This window comes from Ipomoea triloba, chromosome 2 (assembly GCF_003576645.1).
Source record: "Ipomoea triloba cultivar NCNSP0323 chromosome 2, ASM357664v1".
NCBI lineage: Eukaryota > Viridiplantae > Streptophyta > Magnoliopsida > Solanales > Convolvulaceae > Ipomoea > Ipomoea triloba.
In genome coordinates, this window is record NC_044917.1 from 9,563,009 (window position 1) to 9,585,218 (window position 22,210).

Here is a 22,210-nt window from a genome sequence, read left to right on the forward strand (position 1 = left end):
CATCTCTATCTAAAAAGTATGGACACATTCACGCCTTCCATCTTAAGAAATCAAATTAAAGGCTAAAATTTTTAAATTACTAAACTTTCAAATTTACAATAATTAAAAAAATGAATTACACTCTTAAAACTTTTCAATAATTATAAAATTGATCCCATATTTTTTTTTTAATAAAAGCAGCAACCATTTATGAATCCTAATGGATGGTTGAGATTAGTTCTCATTTTATCATGCTCATATATATATATATATATATATATATATATATATATATATATATATATATATAGTGATGTTCCAATGAGACCACCTCCCCCGTGAGATTGTAAGACCCAACATGAATGCATACAAACTATTACAGGATAGATTGTATATATTGTGTGCCTGAAATTTTAGATTGTATGCATTACTATAGAAGATTGTGTGCATTTATGTTTGGGTCTCACGAGGGAGGTGGTCTCATTTGGTAACGAATCTAGGCTTGTGTGTTCAAATGAGAACACTTCCTTACGTGAGAACGTGCATACAAGCATGAGTGCACAAAATCTACTCCAAGGTCTCCACCATCGTCCATACATGCTTTGGAGTAGATTGTGTGCACTCATACTTGTTTGCACGTTCTCACATAAATAAGTGTTTTCAAATGATCTTGAATATATATATATATATATATATATATATATATATATATATATATAAAATTTACTAGTGGACTAGAAATTATAATTTTGCTTAATCAAATCCTAGTATTTCTGTTGAAAATTAGGAACACATACCACTAGACTAGGAAGGATTGTAAGGACTAAGGGGTGATGTCTAAAGGGAGACATCAAACCCCTTATATAGTGCAAAGGGCCCTCCATATGCTTGACAAGTGAACGACTGTAGTTTGTCTTCAATCTTGGCCATAAATGTGCCCCCTCCCAATATTTTGATGCCAGCGCTCTTTACATAGATAAGTGGAACATCTTGTTTTTTAGTATATGAGCTGTGAGTAGTTTGGTTGGTTAGTGAGGCGTGATGTGATGCAAGGTTAGAGGTTGTGCGTTTAAACCTTAGCTTGCAAATGGAGTACGTCTTTACCATTTTGCTTCCTCCTTTTGGGCCACCACGCTTCCGTTACTTCCAAGACCATCAAGACCCATTCACCTTCATGGGCAACCATTCTCCTTTACCACCTTTTTTGGGCTTAGACTTTCCCAATAAAATAGGTCTCGATGTGCCATAAACCTATCCGATGGACTAAAAGTGCATTTTTTTTAACAAATATGTAAACCTTATAAAGCATATAACATATAGATCTTAAATAAACTCAATGCATATTTAAACCTAGAACAAAGTTTCTTTAATGATCTAGATATATTAAATATGCCTTTATAAATACTTTAGACCAAGTCAAACCTATGGGAGGCTTATGGTTGAGCCTAAAAAAAATCTATTTACATGCTAGACCTTAAGCTCTCATAACAACTCATGCCTAATTTGTCAAAATTTAGTTTGACCTAACCTATTATCCTTAGTTGAACAGGTTGATATACTTAGTCAAATTGTTAAAAGTAATTATTTGGTAAATAGTGAATTGCACTAGAAAATTTGACTACAAGCCTAAAGAGAGTGTTTGGTAATTAAACAATTGAATTTTTGATTGATTTGACCAATTTTAACTATTTTATTTGGCTAAACAACTAGAGTGCCAAATTGTTTGACTTAACTATAATTGTCAATAAGTTCAAATGAAAACACTATTATTTAAAATTATTTTTGATATCAATTGATTGCATTTTATTTTCAAACATCTAATTTATCCTTGAAAATCCGTAGCATGTCTTCTTTATAATTATGACATTAAAAAATAATAATAAAATAAATTATTGTAAATTCTGTATTTAAAAAGTCTAAAACTAAAAATAATGTAAAAGTTAAATAAATTATATATATATATATATATATATATATATATATATATATATTCATGTCATTATATATTATTTAAATGTTACCCGTTAATTATAAACAATTCATTTGACAATTTTTTTAATAAATTATTAATATTATCAACGGATCAAAATCATAAATATAATATGTTATCAACTATCATTTATCTTTAATTTCCAAACACCCCAAAATATTTTTTAAAAAATAAAAACTAAAAATAATGACATTTGGGTTAGTAGATTATTGTGTTTATTTAATTAAAAAACTATTTATCCACTAATTTATACTTTTTTGTTTATATTCGTATAATAATTTATATTATCAATGTCATTAATTTATATTTATATTGAATAATATATTACCAATAATTTATATTTATATAAGAATTTAACATTGTAAAACTATAATATCATCAAGACAGCTTATTTTTTCCTTCTCATTTTCCCATGTCGACAAAAACTTGTGTGAGACCGTCTCACGGGTCTCAATCCGTGAGACGGGTCGGATCTTTTATTACACAGGTAAATCACATGTCATCCACGCACAATCTCACTGTCCTTGTTTCTCCCTATGTTCCTGCTACAGACAATTTCTTCCCAGATTAATCGACTTCGGATTTCTCCCATCTCCTCCTCCTTCGCTACTGTTGATAACATCTGCAATCTATTGAACTCGACAGTGCCGATTGGCGATGATGGGGAAGAAGGAGCTGATGATTGGGTAGGCTCTGGAATCTATGTTGAGTTTGGAGGGAAGGGATTCTTGAGAGTTTTTGTGAAGTTGATGATGAAGATGGCCATTAATGGAAATGGTAGGAAGGTGGTGAGATCTTTGCCATTTTTTCTCAGCTTTTGAGTGCAGTGCAATGTATGAATACTTTTATATCCTTGTGTTTGTTTCACTTTTTTGAGTTAAAACCTTATTCTTAGCCTATCATTACAAGAAATGATTGATATATTTAATACTTTAAGCATTAAATATAATACTTTATATCTTAAATGTAATACTTCAAAACACAAATATAATAATTAATACTTTAAACATTAAATATAATACTTTATACCATAAATGTAATATTTCATAGCACAAATATATAATCAATACTTTAAGCCTCATATATAATACTTTATAGCTTAAATGCAATACTCCATAACATAGTCTAAGGTAGATATATTTAATACTTTAAACATTAAACCCAATACATTGTTGCCTAAATGTAATATTTCATAACCCAAATCTAGTACACAGTTTAAGGTAGATACATTTAATACTTTAAGCCTTATACAAAATACTTTATAGCCTAAATGTAATATTTCATAGCACTAATCTAGTACACAGTTTAAGGTAGATATATTCAATACTTTAAGCCTTAAACACAATACTATAGTCTAAATATAATACTTCATAGCACTAATCTAGTACACAGTTTAAGGTAGATATATATAATACTTTAAGCATTAAATTTAATACTTTATATGCTAAATTTAATATTTCATAGCACTAATCTAGTACACAGTTTAAGATAGATATATTTAATACTTTAAGCGTTAAACACAATACTTTATAGTCTAAATGTTTCATAACACTAATCTAGTACACAGTTTAAGGTAGATATATTTAATACTTTAAGTCTTAAACACAATACTTTATAGTTTAAATGTAATACTTCATAGCACTAATCTAGTATGCAGTTTAAGCTAAGGTAGATATATTTAATACTTTAAGCTTTAAACACGTAATACTTCGTAGCCCAAATCTAGTATACAGTTTAAGGTAGATATATTTAATACTTTAAGACTTAGAAACAATAGTTTATAGTCTAAATGTAATACTTCATAGCACTAATATAATACACAGTTTAAGTTAGATATATTTAATACTTTAAGTCTTAAATACAATACTTTGTAGTATAAATGTAAAATGTAATACAAATGTATGAATATAAACAAGTTTACTATATTTTGTAAAAATGTAATAAAAATTTGCAATTTGTATTCTGAGGATAAGTGAGATGAGTTTTAATTGCCTATTAATTTGGAAAAAGGTTGCCGCGCATTAAGCCCAGTATATACGCAATTACAGTTGGGTTGATTTGTTTGACTCTCCGCAGGCCGCAGCGACCAACTAGCTAAGTTAGAATACAATGATCCAAATTATATAGACTCGACCCGTCTCACGAATTTCGACCCGTGAGACGGTCTCACACAAGTGTTACCCTCCTATGTCATATTTGATCTCCAATCTTCTTTCTTCCTAATTTCCCCCCAATCCAAGCACAACAAAATCGTCCAATTTGCCTCCTAATTGCAAAACGAATCCATAGTTGACTTGCGGTGGGGAATGCTTCAATAATTCATCATTATTCCCTGGACTATTGTGATATTCTCCACACATTTGTGTAATTGTGTGAAAAATAAATAAAAATTACATTTTTAATATATTAATAGTATATTATTTTTATACATCAAGTACATTATTTGAAAGTACATACTTTTGTATATATTATCAAATAATATACATTCAGTATACAAATAATATATTTTTAATATATTAAAAATGTATATAGTATTCATGGTCCACTAAGTAATTTTCCCGCTTCAATTACATTACTTTCATTAATTGTTTTTTTTCTTTAAATTTTTACAATTAAACTAGTGAATCACTTTTTCAGAAAAAAAAAAAAAAAGAAAAAGAAAAGAGTAGTGAATCACTCTAATAGCTTAAATCAAAATTTATCTAAATAATATTTCAAAAAAAGTAGAAGAAATAAGATTAAAACGGTCTAACAATTTAATTGCTCTCCCAAATGCAATTTAAGAGTCCATTTGAAAAGCAGTAAAATGAATCATTTTTCAGAAAATATTTTCCTTTCACATGTTTGGCTGCACAGTAGAAAAATGTCTTTGTGTGATTGTTTCATTTTATGAAAAATAAATAGAAATGTATAATTAAACATTTCAAATATTTTATTATAATAATATTATTTATAAATTTAAAAAAAAAAAGATTTCCGGCAGAAACTAGTAAATATTTGTTTCCGTGGAAAACCTTATTTTGAGTGTTTGAAGTCATTTTATGTCAAAATGACTAGAATTTTCCTAGTCAATGGAAAATATTTTCTGTTCACTGGATTTTTCAATTGCATTCAAACACTGGAAATTCGGAAAATAAGTTCTAGAAATCATTTTTCTGGATTTCCAAACACAGTCTAAGTGTTTTAAATAACATAATTTAAGGTTATATTATTTTATAAAAAATATATATGATAATGTAGTATATAAATGGCATGACATTAATAATGTGATAGAGAGTGACAATAATGGTATAATCGAATATATAACGTGCTAATAACAAGATGATTGAATACATGAATTGGGTTTTTAAAACATGCAAGAAATAAGTGTTGCTCTTGGACTTTAGCTGAGTCAGATATTTTAATCTTGCTCCATACCAATAAGACAAAATTCATTTTTTAATTTTTTTTTAAAAATTGAGGTTACATATTTCAGTGATGATGGCAAGGGGTCTGTGTATAACTTTTTAAATAAATGGGGGACAGCACAGTACTGATGGATACCCCAGGGGTCCATGTGAAATTTTTTAGTTTTAAATGACCCCTCATTAGTTCTACCATTAAATTTCTGGAGGTCCATTATTGTCGTTTAAAAAATTTTTGGTCAATGCATTTAAACATACCACTTTTCCTTCTTTTTTTTTTCCTCTTTTTTTTTTTTTTAATGAAAAACTCTTTATTTTTATATATATGCACACAGTCTATACTTTGTGCAATTCTCCCAGCATGGATACACACAATCTGCATTCGTGTAATAGTTTATGTGCATTTACGAAAGATCTCACAGGAACAGGTCGATGCACTTGAACATTAGCACGCGGGCCCACACACACACACTAATATATATATATATATATATATATATATATATAGAAAGAGAAAGAGAGAGACAGAGAGAGAGAGAGTAATATATTGCGCGTTGATTTGATGACTTGATCTGATCTAATGGCTGAAAATAGGCCGCACGACCACACCTAATGACCAGGCTGTACCTGATGATTACTCTCTCTTTCTCTCTCTCTCTAATATATATATATATATATGTGTGTGTGTGTGTGTGTGTGTGTGTATATATATGTGTGTGTATATATATATGTATATATATATGTGTGTATATATATATGTATATATATATGTGTGTGTGTGTGTGTGTGTGTGTGTGTGTATATATATGTGTGTGTATATATATATGTATATATATGTGTGTGTATATATATATGTATATATATATGTGTGTGTATATATATATGTGTATATATATATATATATATATATATATATATATATATATATATATATATATATGAAATCAGAGTAAATAACAATTGACTAATTAGTTGAGTTGGAAGATGCATGTGTTTACTTAAGAAATAGGGTGAGGGTTTAAATCCTTATAGTTGCAAAACACACCATTCTACGTACTAAAACGCACCAAAAGACCGATAAAACACACCATTCCAAACTATAACCAAATGCACCTAGCAGACAAAGTAGCTGAAAAGCTAGAAGCTAGAAGCTGAAATATGAAGAGTTGTTAAGCTCGCTGTTATGCTTAAAAGTGTTTGGTAAAATTAGCTTTTTGATATGTTGATAAATGTAAAAAAAAGGCTAAAAATGACATCTTTATAAAATTTAAATAATTTTAAATTTAAATAGGTTTGTTTACATATTAAAATATAAAATAATGAAACCAATATATTTTAATAAAATATAAAATATGAACATATATTTAAAAAATATATAAAGTAAAATAAAATATTTATAGTTCATGAAATTAGTTCATACAAAAATTAATGTTCAAACACACAAATGTCAAATTGAAATTACATCTAAACATATTAAAGAAAAAAGGCCAAAAGAATTTTAATTGGAAAGGTAAAAGATGTCTTTTATTTAAATTAAAATAATAAGGATAAAGATAAAAAAAGAGTTAGGAAACTACTAGATTTTTTTTTCTTTTTTTTTTTTTTTTTGAAAAGCTACTTAATAAGCTTTTATTTTAAACTATTAGTTTATTTGGAAATATTACCAAACAGAGCTTGTAGCTTAATAGTAGCTTAAAATAAGTTATAAGCTCCTAAATAAGCTCTGCATATATATATATATATATATATATATATATATATATATATATATATATATATATATATAAATTGCGCTCAAATGAAAATCAACCCTTAGGTGAGAACCGGTGAACTACTACATGAATACACATAATATATTCCTTGAATGCACATAATCTACCTTTGAAGTAGATTGTGTGCATTCATGTAGTAAATTATGGACATACTCGAGAACACCCTCCTACATGAGAACAATCTAAGCCATATAAAACAAAAAATTAATCGTCATTAATCTCATGTAATGTAATTAGTGTTTAAAAAAGGACAAATTAGTCCTTTGTGTATGGAATGAAATGGTCATCTACATATGAATGAACAGATACTACAATGTAATAGAGTCGGTAGTACTCAATATATATATATATATATATATATATATATATATATATAAGAGAAATAATGCAAAGGATGGCTTATGTAAAAAAAATAAGGTTAAATATCTGGCATTGATCTAGTCGAAATCAACAGTCCAAAATGAAAGAAAAATTAAAAAAAAATAGTGGCATTATGGTAATTTTGTGTAAGTTTAGATGGTCTTTGTCTCTGAGTTCACATTTTTTTTTCTTCGACTGCATGTTTTTCCTTTTTCGAGTGCATATTTTCCCTTTTTCGAGTGCATATGCTCTTTGTCTCTGTACATAGTTTCTCCTTTGTGTACACATCTTTGTGCCTTTGACTGCACATTTTTGGCCTCCGAGTGCACATTTATGTGCCTTCAAGTTTACAATTATTGGTCAATGTTTATTATATCTTTTGTCTTCTTATCAATAATCTATAACTAAATTTCTAATGAAATTTGTGTGATTTACAAACGACTTGTAAGGGTACTTGCTTCAATAACACTTAATTGAATAATTCTTGGTTTTGGTACTATAATTGCTTCGAGTGTGATTGAACATATTTGTGCCTTCGAGTGTAGAATTTTGGTCATCGACTGCACATTTTTGTGCCTTCAAGTGCATTATTATGGATCAATATTTATTATATCATTTGTCTTCTTTTCAACAACGTATAATATAACTAAATTTCTAATGAAATTTGTTAGATTTACAAACGATTTGTAAGGATAATTGCTTCAATAGTATTTAAGTTTTATTCAATAACATTTAAGTTTTATAACTCTCTTTTTTTTGGTACCATAATTTTTTTTTATAGCACATCTTTGTGCCTTCTAGTGCAGAACTTTGGCCTTCAAGTGCACATTTTTTTTCCTAAGAGTGTGCATTTTGTGCCTTCAAGTGCACATTTTTGTAAAGAATAATAAATCTGGACGAAATTAATGGTTGAGATTTATGTGTTTTTTTCACCTGAAAACTCCTTTGCATATGATCCTGGACACACACACACACACATAGTGCGGTTTGTACCTTTATGCCCTTTTGTATGCACTTTGGTGTGCTTCGGAATGCACACTATTACCCCTTTGTGTACATATATGCTATTTGCGGTTGTGTGCACTCATGTGGTCATTTGTGTGCAGTCTACATGGGATTACATGCATTTTTCATACATTTTATCATCTTTTGGACATGTGCTTCGTTGTTATTCGTTATGTGCACTCACATAGCCGTTTGTGTGCATACATACAATGTCAAAAGCCTATTAGACAAATTGTAATTCTACCATAATTAAAACTCTTATAATCAAGCAAAAGTTATGCATTAAAAATCAATATAATTTTAAATGCACACAAAATTACCATTTTACCCTTCACCAAAAAAAAATACAATTTTACTAAGTAAATTAATTATGGAAATAAGAATACCAAAAAAAAAAGAAGATCCATTAAAAGCACTTTGATGGATGATCTGGATGTGTTCTCATGTGAGAAGGTGTTCTCATATAATCATAATAAATAAATAAAAATAAGTATATATATATATATATATATATATATATATATATATATATATATATATATATAATCAAATAAAAAATTAACGAAATAATGACATTTGAAATATTATAGGGTGATTTTTGTGAAAAAAAGTAATTAACATGTTTGGTGTTACACTAGAATCCTAACAATTAAATTATTGGAAAAGTTATTTTTAAACATTTGATTCACTTAAACTTTCTTATGAAATTTTTTAAAATCTCCCATTTACCGTTACCACATATAAACATGAAACACTAACTCAGATCATTAATACAAAATGATGAACACAAACAATTAAACTTTTTGACGAACAATGTTATATATATATATATATATATATATATATATATATATATATAAATTCAAAACATGAAGTGTACTTAGAATTTCCACAAATTTAAAATATGACTTAAAATATTTATAATCCTTTTGGAACTACGTCTTATTAAAAATTAATGACTATATTATAAACTTTAATTTCTTAAATTTGATTCTACTTACCCAAAAGGACCAAAAATCTAGGGATGTCAATCGGGCCCGAACCCGCTGGGCTAGCCCGAAAAAACCCGAAACCGACAGGGCTATATAGCCCGAATGGGTTAACCCGATAAAAAAATTAGCCCGATTAGCCCGATGACCTGATAGGGCTAGACTGAAATTAAATGGGCTAGCCCGATAGCCCGAACAATTAAAAACTATTCTTTATTATAAAAATGATTTGAAACATAACATACTTGGAATTTATAGGTGAGTTCATCTTTAGTATTTTTTTTTATCACTAGGTACATTTTTAAATAAAATTTTAATAAATATATAAATAAAAATATATATTATATATAATTAATAAATAAATAAATATATATATATATATAATATATATATATATATTTATTTATTTATTAATTATATATAATATATATTTTTATTTATATATTTATTAAAATTTTATTTAAAAATGTACCTAGTGATAAAAAAAAATACTAAAGATGAACTCACCTATAAATTGTTAATTTGTTAGGTTGGTATTTAATATTTAGATATTAGATTTTGGATTTGAGTTATGTGATGTTTCATGCATAGTTATTACGATGCGCCCCCCCTTAAGTCGCGACACCCCTTGACCGTCTTGTCGCCTAGGAAATGTTAAAATTTGTGGGTCTTAAACCGATCCGAACACCGACCCGAATTAAATTCGAACCGAAATCGAACCGTTGCAATTGCATTTGTTAAACTCAATGCTCATTCGGTTGACCCGTTCTAACGAATCCGGATCCGGTTGACGACTTGACCCGTTTTATCGAATGTAAGTATTCATTTTTTATTTCAGTTCAAATAGTCTAACCCGCCCAATAAGCCCGACAACCCGAAGATTAGGGTTAGGGCTAACCCGAATCCGAGATTAAAATAATAATTAACCGACAACCCGAATCCAATAAGCCCGACAACCCTACCGGGCCCGAAACCGACAGGGTTAGCCTGATTGACATCCCTACAAAAATCTTCACCAATTTTGTTATATCATATGTTGTGGTATTAAAATAATTTTTATTCATTGTTTATCATGAATTAACCGCCCTCCTCCAACGTAAAAAAAAAATTATATATACTTATATTGATGGTGAAAGATTTTGGGTCTTGATAAATGATCCAAAATATTATTTGCACCAATAAATTAAGTAAGTAGGAACATATATTTGCATTAAAAAAGTATGAAATTCTAAGTGTGTTTTTTGTTATAATGACAATAAACCCTCTTAAATATAAATATGCAAACTCAACTTAAATCTTAAGTACACTTTTACCTTCCTTTCCTAATCAGATTAGAAGGTTAAAATCTTTCAAGTAAAGCAATTATATGCTGCTATGCGACTTTAGACAAGTGTGACGAATATATATAACTCGTAGCAATTATAAACATGAATTCTGTATTTTATGATGTCAAATTCTATATATTAGATCAGGGTCCACGATATAAATTGTGGTGTGGCTTAAGTGGTTTCATTTATTGTCTTTTAGTTGGTTGAACACAAGGCTTGACCATGCTTGTGGCAGTTAGGTTAAGTTACTAGTTAATTGGATTGGACGGATATTAGACACCTTATACCATATATAACTGGTAAAATCAATTATTGTAAATTTTATGGTTATTATGGTATAAGAGGAAATTATATATTAATGTGATATGATGTTGACAGCTAAATTAATGAATTATTTGACCTTTCTTAAATGCAAGTTTTTATTCTTTAAATTAATTTCCTTTTTTTATTGTGAAGTGAGGTATTGCTGGAAGCCAATCTATAAACATCTATCATATCACTCAATTTATTATGCTCAACCACTCTTATGGTACATTAATTAAAAAATAGCAAAATGGGCAGTTGTGGTTGTGGAGGGATGGAAGGGAGTAGGATATAGGAATAAAAAAATGAATACGACAACACAATTTGATAATTTTTTGAAGTTGAGCTCACAATTCACCTTTAATAAAGATTAAAAAGCTAATTTTGTTTTTTTATGGTATCCAAATACTAAGCACATGCTAGACTAGTGAAGTCTTAAAATGATTTATTACTTACAAACCTATGAATACTAATATAATATCAATGAGATCAGATCGATTCAATTAGTTAAAAATGGTGTTGTTGAGAAATATGGGATTAAGAGATTAAGAACATAAAATGTAAATAAAGAAAAAAATAAAGAGTTTGCGTGATGTTTACAATCATTATATTATAGACAATCCTAATGGTACATATACACTTTTTTTTTTTTTTAAAGGTTAAAGTGTCATCTAGCACCATAAACTATATCTAATTATTCATGTCGTACCCTGAACTTTCATATCGTATAAATCGAGCCACAAACCAAAAAAATAAATTCACATAAAACTTTTAGCAGGTTTCCCTGTCTTCCTGCTGACATGGCGCAGGTTTCCAACTGATGTGGCATTTCTTTTAACCTTATGTTGTCCAAGTAAGCATTTACATATTAAAAATAAAAATTAAAAAAAAACAACAAAAAACAAAAACAAAAATCGAAGACAAAAAAAAAAAAAAGGCATTTCTATAAATATGGAAAATTGAATAAATACTAAAACAAAAAATTAGTCAAAAAATATAAATTCTGAAAAAAAAAAGTGAAACATTGAAATTGCAAAATTGAAAAGTATACATTATGAAAATAAAGAGAAGAAAATTCTGGTTATTTTAATATAATAATTTTTTTTTAATTTTAAATATGTAAACGCTTACATGGAGAATATAATGTTAAGAGAAATGCCACATCAGACGCCATGTCAGCAAGAAGATAGGGAAATCTGCTAAAAGTTTTAGGCGAAATTTTTTTGTTAGTTTGTGGCTCGATATATACGATATGAAAGTTCAGGGTACGACATGAANATTAGGAACTCACGGCAGAAGGAAATTGAACAAGCAGTTCATCAAATGAAAAAAAGAACATCTAAAAAAACCTGAACAAGGAAATTAAAATTAATAATAATAACAAACAATTCGAAAGCGGGAATCTTAGACAGACCGGCTTTGTGAATTAACGGCGGCTCGTAATTCTCAACGGAGACGGTCAAAACTTTACCAAAATCGTCGCAAGAGTTTGATCTGAAAACGACACCACTGATAAAATTCATATGCAGATACACCTGAATGTAAGTTAGCGTGTATGGATAATTCAAGAGCCTAGATGTATATACAAATATGTAAAGAGAGTTTGTGAAATTACCGTCCATGAGTACACCACAATTATCAGAAATCGGCAAAGAATACAATGAATTTCAGCGCTGGCAGACCAAATGTAGTGGAGAAAGGAGAAGAAAACGAAGTTGAAAGCTTGAGCCTTTGGAGTTTGGAGACCTGAATCGCAGAGAGAGAGAGAGAGAGGGGAGTGAATTCACTGTACGGCCAAGAACAGGGTTAAAAAGGTAGGATTTCAAGTTTTTGAAATTGAAGGAGGGAGGAGTGGGGGTGGGGTGGTCTGATTATTGGCCGTAACGGCTATAATTTTAAATTTCTGGGAACGCTTACAGTGTGGGATCAAAAGTATATTCCGGATGTCCGAACCTGTTCTCTCACAATCTGGCAATCTGCTATTCTGCTATAGACTAAGTGACAAACTCACAAATAACAAAAAGATAGTTGTATATATATATATATATATATATATATATATATATATATATATATATATATATATATATATATATATATATATATGGATGAATTATGGTACGAAGATGCTCCCAGGTGAAAAATGAGATTAGATTTGAGTTGTTGATCAAATCTTGATCAACGACTCAAACCAATGAAAATTTTAAAAAAGATGTGCTTCCTCAACTGCTTTCATCTTCTTCATGTGTACTCCAAAGATAACAACTCCACTGTTTGTTATTATATTGTTACCATATTATTTTTCTTTTGAATTAGATAATTGAAAGCAGCAAAACCTAGATTGGATCATTTTGAACTTGGAACTAAAACTGAAAAAACACTTGTACTGTTGAGTGAAAAAAAATTGTAAAAATGGCGCACCTTAAGAAGGAAAACCACGCACCTAAAACTTTAGACCGACGCACATTAAGTTTCAACAACTGACGCAAGCACACAAACCACGCTCCTTAAGAAGAAAAACCATGCACCTAAAGTTTTAGACTGACACACTTAGGTTTCGACAACTGACGCACCTTAAGCACATAGCACCAAAAACCATGCACCTTAAACACAAAAGCTATGCATCTTAAGAAAGAAAACCAAGCACCTTAAATTTGACCAAGATGCAAAAAGATCGAATTGTCACCGCATCTTTTTTTTTTTTTATAGTCATTGTTAATCCTGGATGTTGATTTAGACAAGATCAATGACTCAATCTCATCTCATCGCACCTCTGCACTTGGGCGCACCATCCGCATTTGAACCTAATTCTCACCTGTGCAAGCGGAATGATTACTTGTTTATCCGCTTTAAAGAATATTTGGACTACATCTTTTTTTTTTAATAATAATTTTTGTCTTTGATACAAAATTGAATGATGCATTTTATTTCAATTAAAATTTTAAAATAATACTTGTACTATATATTTATGTTTTATATGGAGTATATTATATGTTCAACAAATACATATATAATATTTTCGGTTGACCTCATCAGTACATGTATGTAGGCTATATATTTTGATTAAAAATTGCATTAATTCAATTAATCGAAAACTAAAATTTTTAAATGTGAAAGCAAATTACTCAGTCACTATTCGCTTTAATAATTTTTAGTTTGACGACTCTATTATAATGCAGTATCTGTTCATAATTACGAGTCAATATCGCCTCTATTAAAGCTCGAATTCACCGGGTACCACTAGACCGCAAGGTCTTGACATTTGATTTAATAAATTAATTATTATTTTTAACTGAAATATATAAAGTTTATTACCTCACTAAACCAGAATCCTCCCGTTACTTGAATTAAAATTTTATAAAATATAAATAAATAAGTGACTCTGATCTTGCGTAAGGATTTGTGAGACAGTCAATATGAAAATATAATATTTATACTAAATCATGTAATAGTAATACTAATAAGGAAGTGTTTGTTATTTATAAGGGAAAGTGTAGTAACATTTTTAAATCAAAATGTAAAAATATTATATATTTTTTTTTGGAAAAAGGGCCAAATAAGTCCCTAAACTTTACTCCAAAAGTCAATTAGGCCCTTAAACTTTTAAAAGGTACAATTAGACCCTCAAACATGTCATTTTTCGTCAAATAAATCAAATTTACCGGTAACCAGCAGGTTATCGGTAAAAAATTGATAGAAACGTCACTGGCGAAAAAAGATCGCCTTCTCGAGCGAGTCACCGACCAGAAACTGTTCGCCTTCTCATTGGTTGCCTTCCGCCATTTAGAGATGGCGACTGGGGCTGACTCGGTCGTCGTCAATCGTTGCCGGATGTCAAAAGTCGTCGCCGGTCGCCAGACTGATACAAATGATCTGTACAGGTCATTTACATGTTTTTGGACTTTATTGCCTCAATTTAACATGTTTGAGGGTTTAATTGCACATTTTTAAAGTTTAAGGGTCTAATTGACTTTTGACGTAAAGTTTAGGGCCTATTTGACTCTTTTCCCTATTTTTTTTTTCAAAGAGTTAATTCCATTTTTTTGTCCTAGATTTATAGGTGTCAGTCAACTTTTAGCCCTTTTTATTAGAACATCCACTTTTGGTCCTAATATTATTGTGACATGGTCAGTTTTGGTCATTTATCAACAAAACAGTTTAAATATTGTTAAATACAAGAACATTTCGATCTTCAATTATTGATGTTTAAAAAAAAAATAAACATAAAAAATATAGCGATTCAACATACTTTGTATAAAAAAGATTGAAATGTCTTTGTATTTAATGATATTTCAACGATTTTGTTCATGGAGGACTAAAAATGGTCATGTCACAATAATATTAGGATCAAATGAAGATGTTCTAATAAAAAAAGGCTAAAAGTGGGTTGTTACCTATAAATTTAAGACAAAAAATAGAATTAACTCTTTTTTCAAAAGTATTATACTAACAATTTTCATCTTGATTCAATTCGTGTTACGGATAATGATTCGTGAGGCAGTGCAACACGAATTAAATATGTAAAGATAAGGACACTTAACAAATAAGAATTGCCTTAATCATTATTCAATTCACGTAACATGATGTGTTTGCATGAACCTACCTTCCCAAGTAGAGAAGAAAAACACGAGCTATAGCCGTCCATCTACCTTAGGCGTCAACTCAGATGCAGACCGGTTCGAGTGAGTGTAGGGGGCCGGTCGGACCCCATCCCCTCAACTCAACTCTTCTTTTTTTGCCTGTTTCCTGTCTAATGGTAAGAGTGAAAAAAACTCTTCCTATTTTGCGAGTTGAGCTATATTATTATACGCACAATTTTTACCTAAACCACCATTGAAATTAAACTACAACTTGTTTTTTTTTGCGTTTTATCTCCCCACGTCTCAATTATTTTGTTTGTTCTGGCAGCAGAAAAGTAGTTATTTATGCTTGGTCACGCCACTCACTTCACGGTTCACACCAATTACACCCAAGTGGAGTGAGTTTTCTTGTTTCGTTGTTCATCTCTCTCAGGCTCTCTCACACACCCACATTCCCCTTTCTTGTTTCCCTTCTGCGCTTGCTTTCCTCTTCTCAGTTAATGTAAATTGGGAGGTGTTTGTTTCTCTGTCTTTTCCTCAACTTCTTGAAATCCACTGTTCCTTTGAAGCTTTTGTTCCGTTCTGTATAATGTAAGAGCCAACAATCTGTTTTCTTTCTTTCATTGATGCCCCTTTGCTTTCAATCGGATTAAATCACCGCTGTTTGTCCAATTTCCAATCATGGGATTTCGCTAATTCCTCAGGTTTTTGTGTTTGGTCAATGCCCATTTTGTTGAATCTGTTCTAGAGTACTGAAAACGGCTTTTTCAATAATGGGTTCTCGCTAAATCATTGATTGAGGTTCCCATATTTACCAAGTCTTTTGGTCAAACATCCATAGACTCGCATTTATAGATTTCAAATATGTAAGTGGAACCTAGGCCTCTTTGAGATTTTAGCATTTTTATGAACCGTTGAAAATTGTTGTCATGGATCCCTACTCTGTCCTAGTTAAGCGCTAGTTGATTTCTTGGAGGATGGAAAGTTGGTATTTATTGCGTTAGTTCTGATTCTGTATAAGTATGGCTTTGTTTCGTTAATCTAACTAATTTTTGCCTCCATGGAATACAAGTAGGTAGAGGTCTTGTTCAGAAGTTGGATATCAAATTCCATCATTTGCCCAAGTTACACTTTTTTGCTAATAGTAATTGATTCTTTTGTTCTTCTTGGAATACAATAATATCATTCTTTCTATATATATCCATTAACATGTGAATCTCTTGAACAGTGTCTAATTTCATGGGCCTTCTTGAAGGTTAAGTATACACTCAGAATATATGAATTTATACATATTCCTTGTTTTTCTTGAATATTCAATCCATAATCTGATAGGCCTTGTCTTCTTGCCCAAAACTTGTTTTCTGTCATCTATGTAGATGTAGTTAGTAGTGGTACCTCTCAAGCCCTTTCAATTCTATCAAAGTTAAGTGTAATACCAGTTAGCTCCTACCCAAGGAAAAGAAAAAGATTCAAAAATAATCTTGTTTTGAAAAAAAAAAGAAGCATGGAAGAGACATTTGTTCCCTTCCGCGGAATCAAGAATGATCTGAAAAATAGAATGTTATGCTACAAGCAAGACTGGACAGGAGGCATCAGTGCTGGCATCAGGTTTGTAAATTTTGCTTTAGCTGAAGTACGAGTGTACGACTACAACGTTGTTGATTCTCAGAGAATCCTTCTTTACTTAGTTTTTGATGTTTTTCTTAACATCTATCTTGTTTTCTGCTTGTAAAACTTTGTTAAAGTCCTCAATTGTCTGTCTAATTTCTGTATTTCTTTAATATCTACCTTTATGGATATATGTAATTTGCATTGTTGTGCTTTGTTGAAGGATCCTGGCTCCAACAACATATATTTTCTTTGCATCAGCAATCCCAGTCATATCTTTTGGGGAACAACTGGAGAGAAATACTGGTAGGACAGATTTTGGTTACTTTTCCATTAGTTTCTAAGTTTCGTAGCATCCTTCTAACTGACAGTTCTGTTACTATTTATTCATATATGGCAGACGGAATTATAACTGCAGTCCAGACTCTTGCATCAACAGCGCTTTGTGGAGTGATCCACTCCATTTTCGGCGGACAGCCACTCTTGATTTTAGGAGTAGCTGAGCCTACTGTTTTAATGTATACTTTTATGTTCAATTTCGCAAAAGATCGAAAGGATTTGGGCCCTTCGCTTTTTCTAGCTTGGACTGGATGGTAATACCTGACTACACTCAATTCTAACTTTTTAGTTATTATTATAGTAGTGCTGATGAGCTTTCTGATATTGTAACTTTTAGGGTGTGCGTGTGGACTGCCTTTCTACTTTTCTTGCTGGCAATTTTGGGTGCATGCTCCATAATAAACAGATTTACACGCTTGGCTGGTGAGCTATTTGGACTCCTGATTGCAATGCTCTTTATGCAGCAAGCAATTAAGGTGAGTTGCCTTCAAATCCAAGTCCAGTTATTTTCTTAGTATTTTTAATCTTCTGACTAGCCAAACAAATTTTTTATTAGAAATATTATATATCTTAGCCAGGGTGCATTTCTTTCTCCTACCTTCTGATTAGGTAAATTATTTATCTTTTACTTCACCAGTTAGCAATTGGTTAAACATATAGCAATATAATATCCCTATAATACTCTTAGCTAGCACCTAAATCCTTTGGAAATTGATGGTTACTCCAATTTTCATTTGACCATCTCAGGGTCACTTTGCATCTTCCATCAGCAATGATTTATAGATGTTCTATACTATCTATAGTGGCAATGATAGTGTAGTTCGTTTTGCATGTTTGTCTTGTTAATTGGAAAAAATACAGGTTCTTCAGACTAGTATCAGATAACATCCAAATAAAGTTTTTTTTCTAGCCTGGAATTACTTGAAAGCCAGTACTAATTGTATCTATCATATAGGGACTCGTGGAGGAGTTTCGAACACCCGAGAGAGAAAATCCTAAACAGGCCGCATTCTTACCTTCTTGGCGCTTTGGAAATGGAATGTTTGCATTAGTTTTATCATTTGGCCTTCTTTATACAGCATTGAGTAGCCGCAAAGCAAGGTCATGGCGCTATGGGACGGGTATATTATTTAATTTGAACTTTATGTGTACACAGTGATAATACTCACATTTAAAAAAAAATATTCTTGAAGCTTACTTTATATATACATCAGTTCACCTCCTTATTGGCAATAATTGGTATTGGCATTTTCTATTAACACCTGCATTTTTTGTTCTCTATGCTTATGAGATTTTAATGTGGCTCAAAGGTTGGCTCCGGGGATTAATTGCTGACTATGGCGTGCCCTTTATGGTGCTTGTTTGGACTGCAATATCTTATATACCAGTTCACGATGTGCCGCAAGGAATACCACGACGGCTATTCAGCCCAAATCCATGGTCTCCCGGTGCATATAAAAACTGGACAGTTATAAAGGTGCTTCTTTGATTCATTTTCCCATTTTGTGAGCGTGATCCCCAAATGGAATGAATTTAAAAGATGATGCCTCATTTTCTTTCCATTTTTTCAACCACTAACCTTACCTGAAACTCGTGATGGCATATTTTCACCAGGAGATGGTGCATGTGCCTCCGCTATATATTGTTGGAGCATTTATTCCAGCGACAATGATTGCCGTGCTATACTACTTTGACCACAGTGTTGCATCTCAACTTGCACAACAAAAGGAGTTCAACCTTAAGAAACCTTCTTCATATCACTATGACCTCCTTCTTTTAGGCCTCTTGGTAAGTCATTGCATCTGGCATTTTGTCTTTTTAACTTGAATATTGATCTCAAAGTGCCCATTTTGATATTTATGCATTGAATAGGTCATAGTATGTGGTCTTATTGGCATTCCCCCTTCCAATGGAGTCATTCCACAATCTCCAATGCATACAAAAAGTTTGGCTACTCTGAAACATCAGGTATTATGGATGCTTCTTAACCTACAAACCTCCTAAGTCTTAGGCCTGCAGCTATTGAACTCATCGCACATTTAACCTCAAATTTCTTCTTCTTCTTTTTTAATAATTAATTGACATGATGAGCCAATGGTTGCTGAGTGCTCGTTAGTTAGTTTCTAATGTGTAGTCAAATAATATTTATGGAATAAGATGAGCCATCATGCTCAGTTCTGTTCTGTCGTCCAAAACTATTGGTGCGGTATTCTAATCTGGTCACGAGGACTGTCTAATCTAGTCCATTTATGGACACAATGAATGAAAGATCTTTAATCGTAATTTCATTTAAGCTTTTATGGATGGTTTCATCATCTCTTGGAACTTTAATACTTTTCCTAGCTGGTGTGGTATTCCAAATTGATCACTAAGACAATCTAATAAAAGACATTTATGGAAAAAAAATGAATGATTAAAGAGCTTAATCATACTTTCATGTAAGCTTCTCGAGATGGTTTTATCACCTCTCAAAAAAAAAATAAAAAACTATCGCTCCTATTCGAATTAAGTATTTGCTACTTTTGCTATGCTGAATCTCTTTTTGAACTCAAGAAAGGTTCTTGGTAGTGTTTCTCTTTCCTGTATTGATATTAAAGTTATTAAGCTTTGTTGTTTCTACTTTTTGACACAGCTTTTGCGGAATAAGCTTGTATCAACTGCTCGAAAAAGCATAATGAAAAATGCTAATCTTGGTCAATTGTATCGGAGCATGCAAGAAGCTTACCATGAAATGCAAACTCCACTTGTCTACCAAACTCCCTCAGGATTGGTAAGAATTTATTGTGACCCGTCAGAGATGTTAAGATTCGTGCGTCTTTCAAATGCATCACCTGAAAATTCATTTCATTCAACAGGGACTTAAGGAACTGAAAGACTCCACGATCCAACAAGCATCAAGTACAGGGCACATTGGTGCTCCTGTTGACGAGACAATCTTTGATGTGGATAAGGATATTGATGAACTTTTACCGTTAGAAGTCAAAGAACAACGCCTGAGCAATCTGCTTCAGTCAGTGATGGTTGGTGGCTGTGTTGCTGCTATGCCCGTCTTGAAAAAGATTCCAACATCTGTTCTCTGGGGGTACTTTGCATTCATGGCAATTGAAAGCTTGCCCGGGAATCAGTTTTGGGAGAGGATATTATTGCTTTTTACAGCCCCAAGTCGAAGATACAAGTAAGCCTATATTGTTGAATTTATCCTTCACCGATGTATTTATGTTAAAAACGTAATTCAAACCTTATAATTTCTTCTGATATATGCATATATATATAAAATGTGTTGGAATATCCGTTTGTTTTGTGTATATCCTGACATTCTGGAATACTTATCCCGATCGTCGATTTATTCAGGGTCCTGGAGGATAATCATGCAGTATTTGTGGAGACGGTACCTTTCAAAACAATTGCTGGATTCACCTTGTTTCAGACGGTTTATCTGCTTCTCTGCTTTGGAATAACATGGATTCCAATTGCGGGTGTCCTTTTCCCGTTATTGATCATGCTTCTTGTCCCAGTGCGCCAGTACTTCCTTCCTAGGTTCTTCAAAGGAGCCCATCTGCACGATCTCGATGCTGCTGAATATGAAGAAGCCCCTCCCATTACCTACAATATGTCCTTGGATGTAAGTAACAAATGTCATACGTTTTAATCAGCTTCACTTCAGGATTTTGTCTGTTTTTGGCATCATACTATCACACCGCTAATGATTTTCACTGCTCAATAATTTTGGTTTAAAAGACTAAGGGGCTTTGGGATTATCTAATGGTATTAGTTCTATTGTTGGGCCGAGGCCAGTAAAGGTCAGATCCATCACCATGTGACTAGGGGGATTGTTGGGTGGAGGCCAGTCTGGCTCTAGAAAATGTGATGGCGGTCTATAAGGAAATAAAGTTGCGCCTTCACTACTAACTATAGCTTTTGGTGTAGTGATAAGCGTTTGATGTATTGTATAACGTTTTCAGGATCAAGATGGTCAGAGGCCTGTTGATAGCGGTGAGTTGCTGGACCAGATGATCACGAGAAGCCATGGTGAGATCCGACATATATCCAGTCCGAAGATAACCAGTTCAACCCCTACATCAGTGGACGAAATAAAATCTGAGCACAGCCCGCATTTATCACACAGGGCATACAGCCCCAGAGTGAAAGGGCTGAGAGCCGAGAGGAGCCCGAGCCTTGAAACAAAGCGAACTCCCAGCCCCGGGCCATCTAAGCTCGGGGGTTCCCCTTCTACCTAGGTCAGCTGTGCTTGAGAGGTCAGTTAGAGTTGTTTATGGTTCTTGAGAGGCCGTGTGTGTTTTATTTATGTTTCTAACAGCTGTCAAATCTTAAGTGTTGTTTTTCTGTTTTTACTACATTGTATATTGTTTCTGTTTATTGCTGTCAGTCAGTCAATCAGTGTTCTATGTATGGGCAGAAGACATCATTTATCAGTCAACTAAATGTTCAGAAATCCCAATTCCTATTTACTGCTCTGAATCCTTATATAGAACCAATTGCAATAACATGAAATTCTCACAACTTTTATTTGGGCTGTGTGGGGTGGGGGGGGG

At 31.7% G+C, this 22,210-nt stretch overlaps 1 protein-coding gene across 1 annotated transcript; it reads left to right on the forward strand.

Annotated features, from left to right (window-relative positions):
• Positions 1–16,071: 16,071 nt before the first annotated feature.
• On the forward strand, positions 16,072–22,136 carry LOC116010165 (probable boron transporter 2). The gene is made up of 12 exons (XM_031249440.1): positions 16,072–17,318; positions 17,542–17,624; positions 17,719–17,911; positions 17,995–18,133; positions 18,613–18,778; positions 18,968–19,134; positions 19,272–19,445; positions 19,530–19,625; positions 20,290–20,427; positions 20,513–20,832; positions 21,009–21,279; positions 21,620–22,136. The coding sequence occupies exons 1-12, from the start codon at positions 17,215–17,217 to the stop codon at positions 21,893–21,895; spliced, it is 2,127 nt and encodes a 708-aa protein (XP_031105300.1). The 5' UTR covers positions 16,072–17,214; the 3' UTR covers positions 21,896–22,136.
• Positions 22,137–22,210: the final 74 nt, after the last annotated feature.

Excerpts from the sequence above, each read along its gene's own strand:
- LOC116010165 (XM_031249440.1), top strand. The coding sequence starts at position 17,215 with ATGGAAGAGACATTTGTTCCCTTCCGCGGAATCAAGAATGATCTGAAA. Across the intron at positions 19,626-20,289 it reads TGGCTACTCTGAAACATCAG|CTTTTGCGGAATAAGCTTGT; the intron begins GTATTATGGATG and ends TTTTTGACACAG. Across the intron at positions 21,280-21,619 it reads CCTACAATATGTCCTTGGAT|GATCAAGATGGTCAGAGGCC; the intron begins GTAAGTAACAAA and ends TAACGTTTTCAG.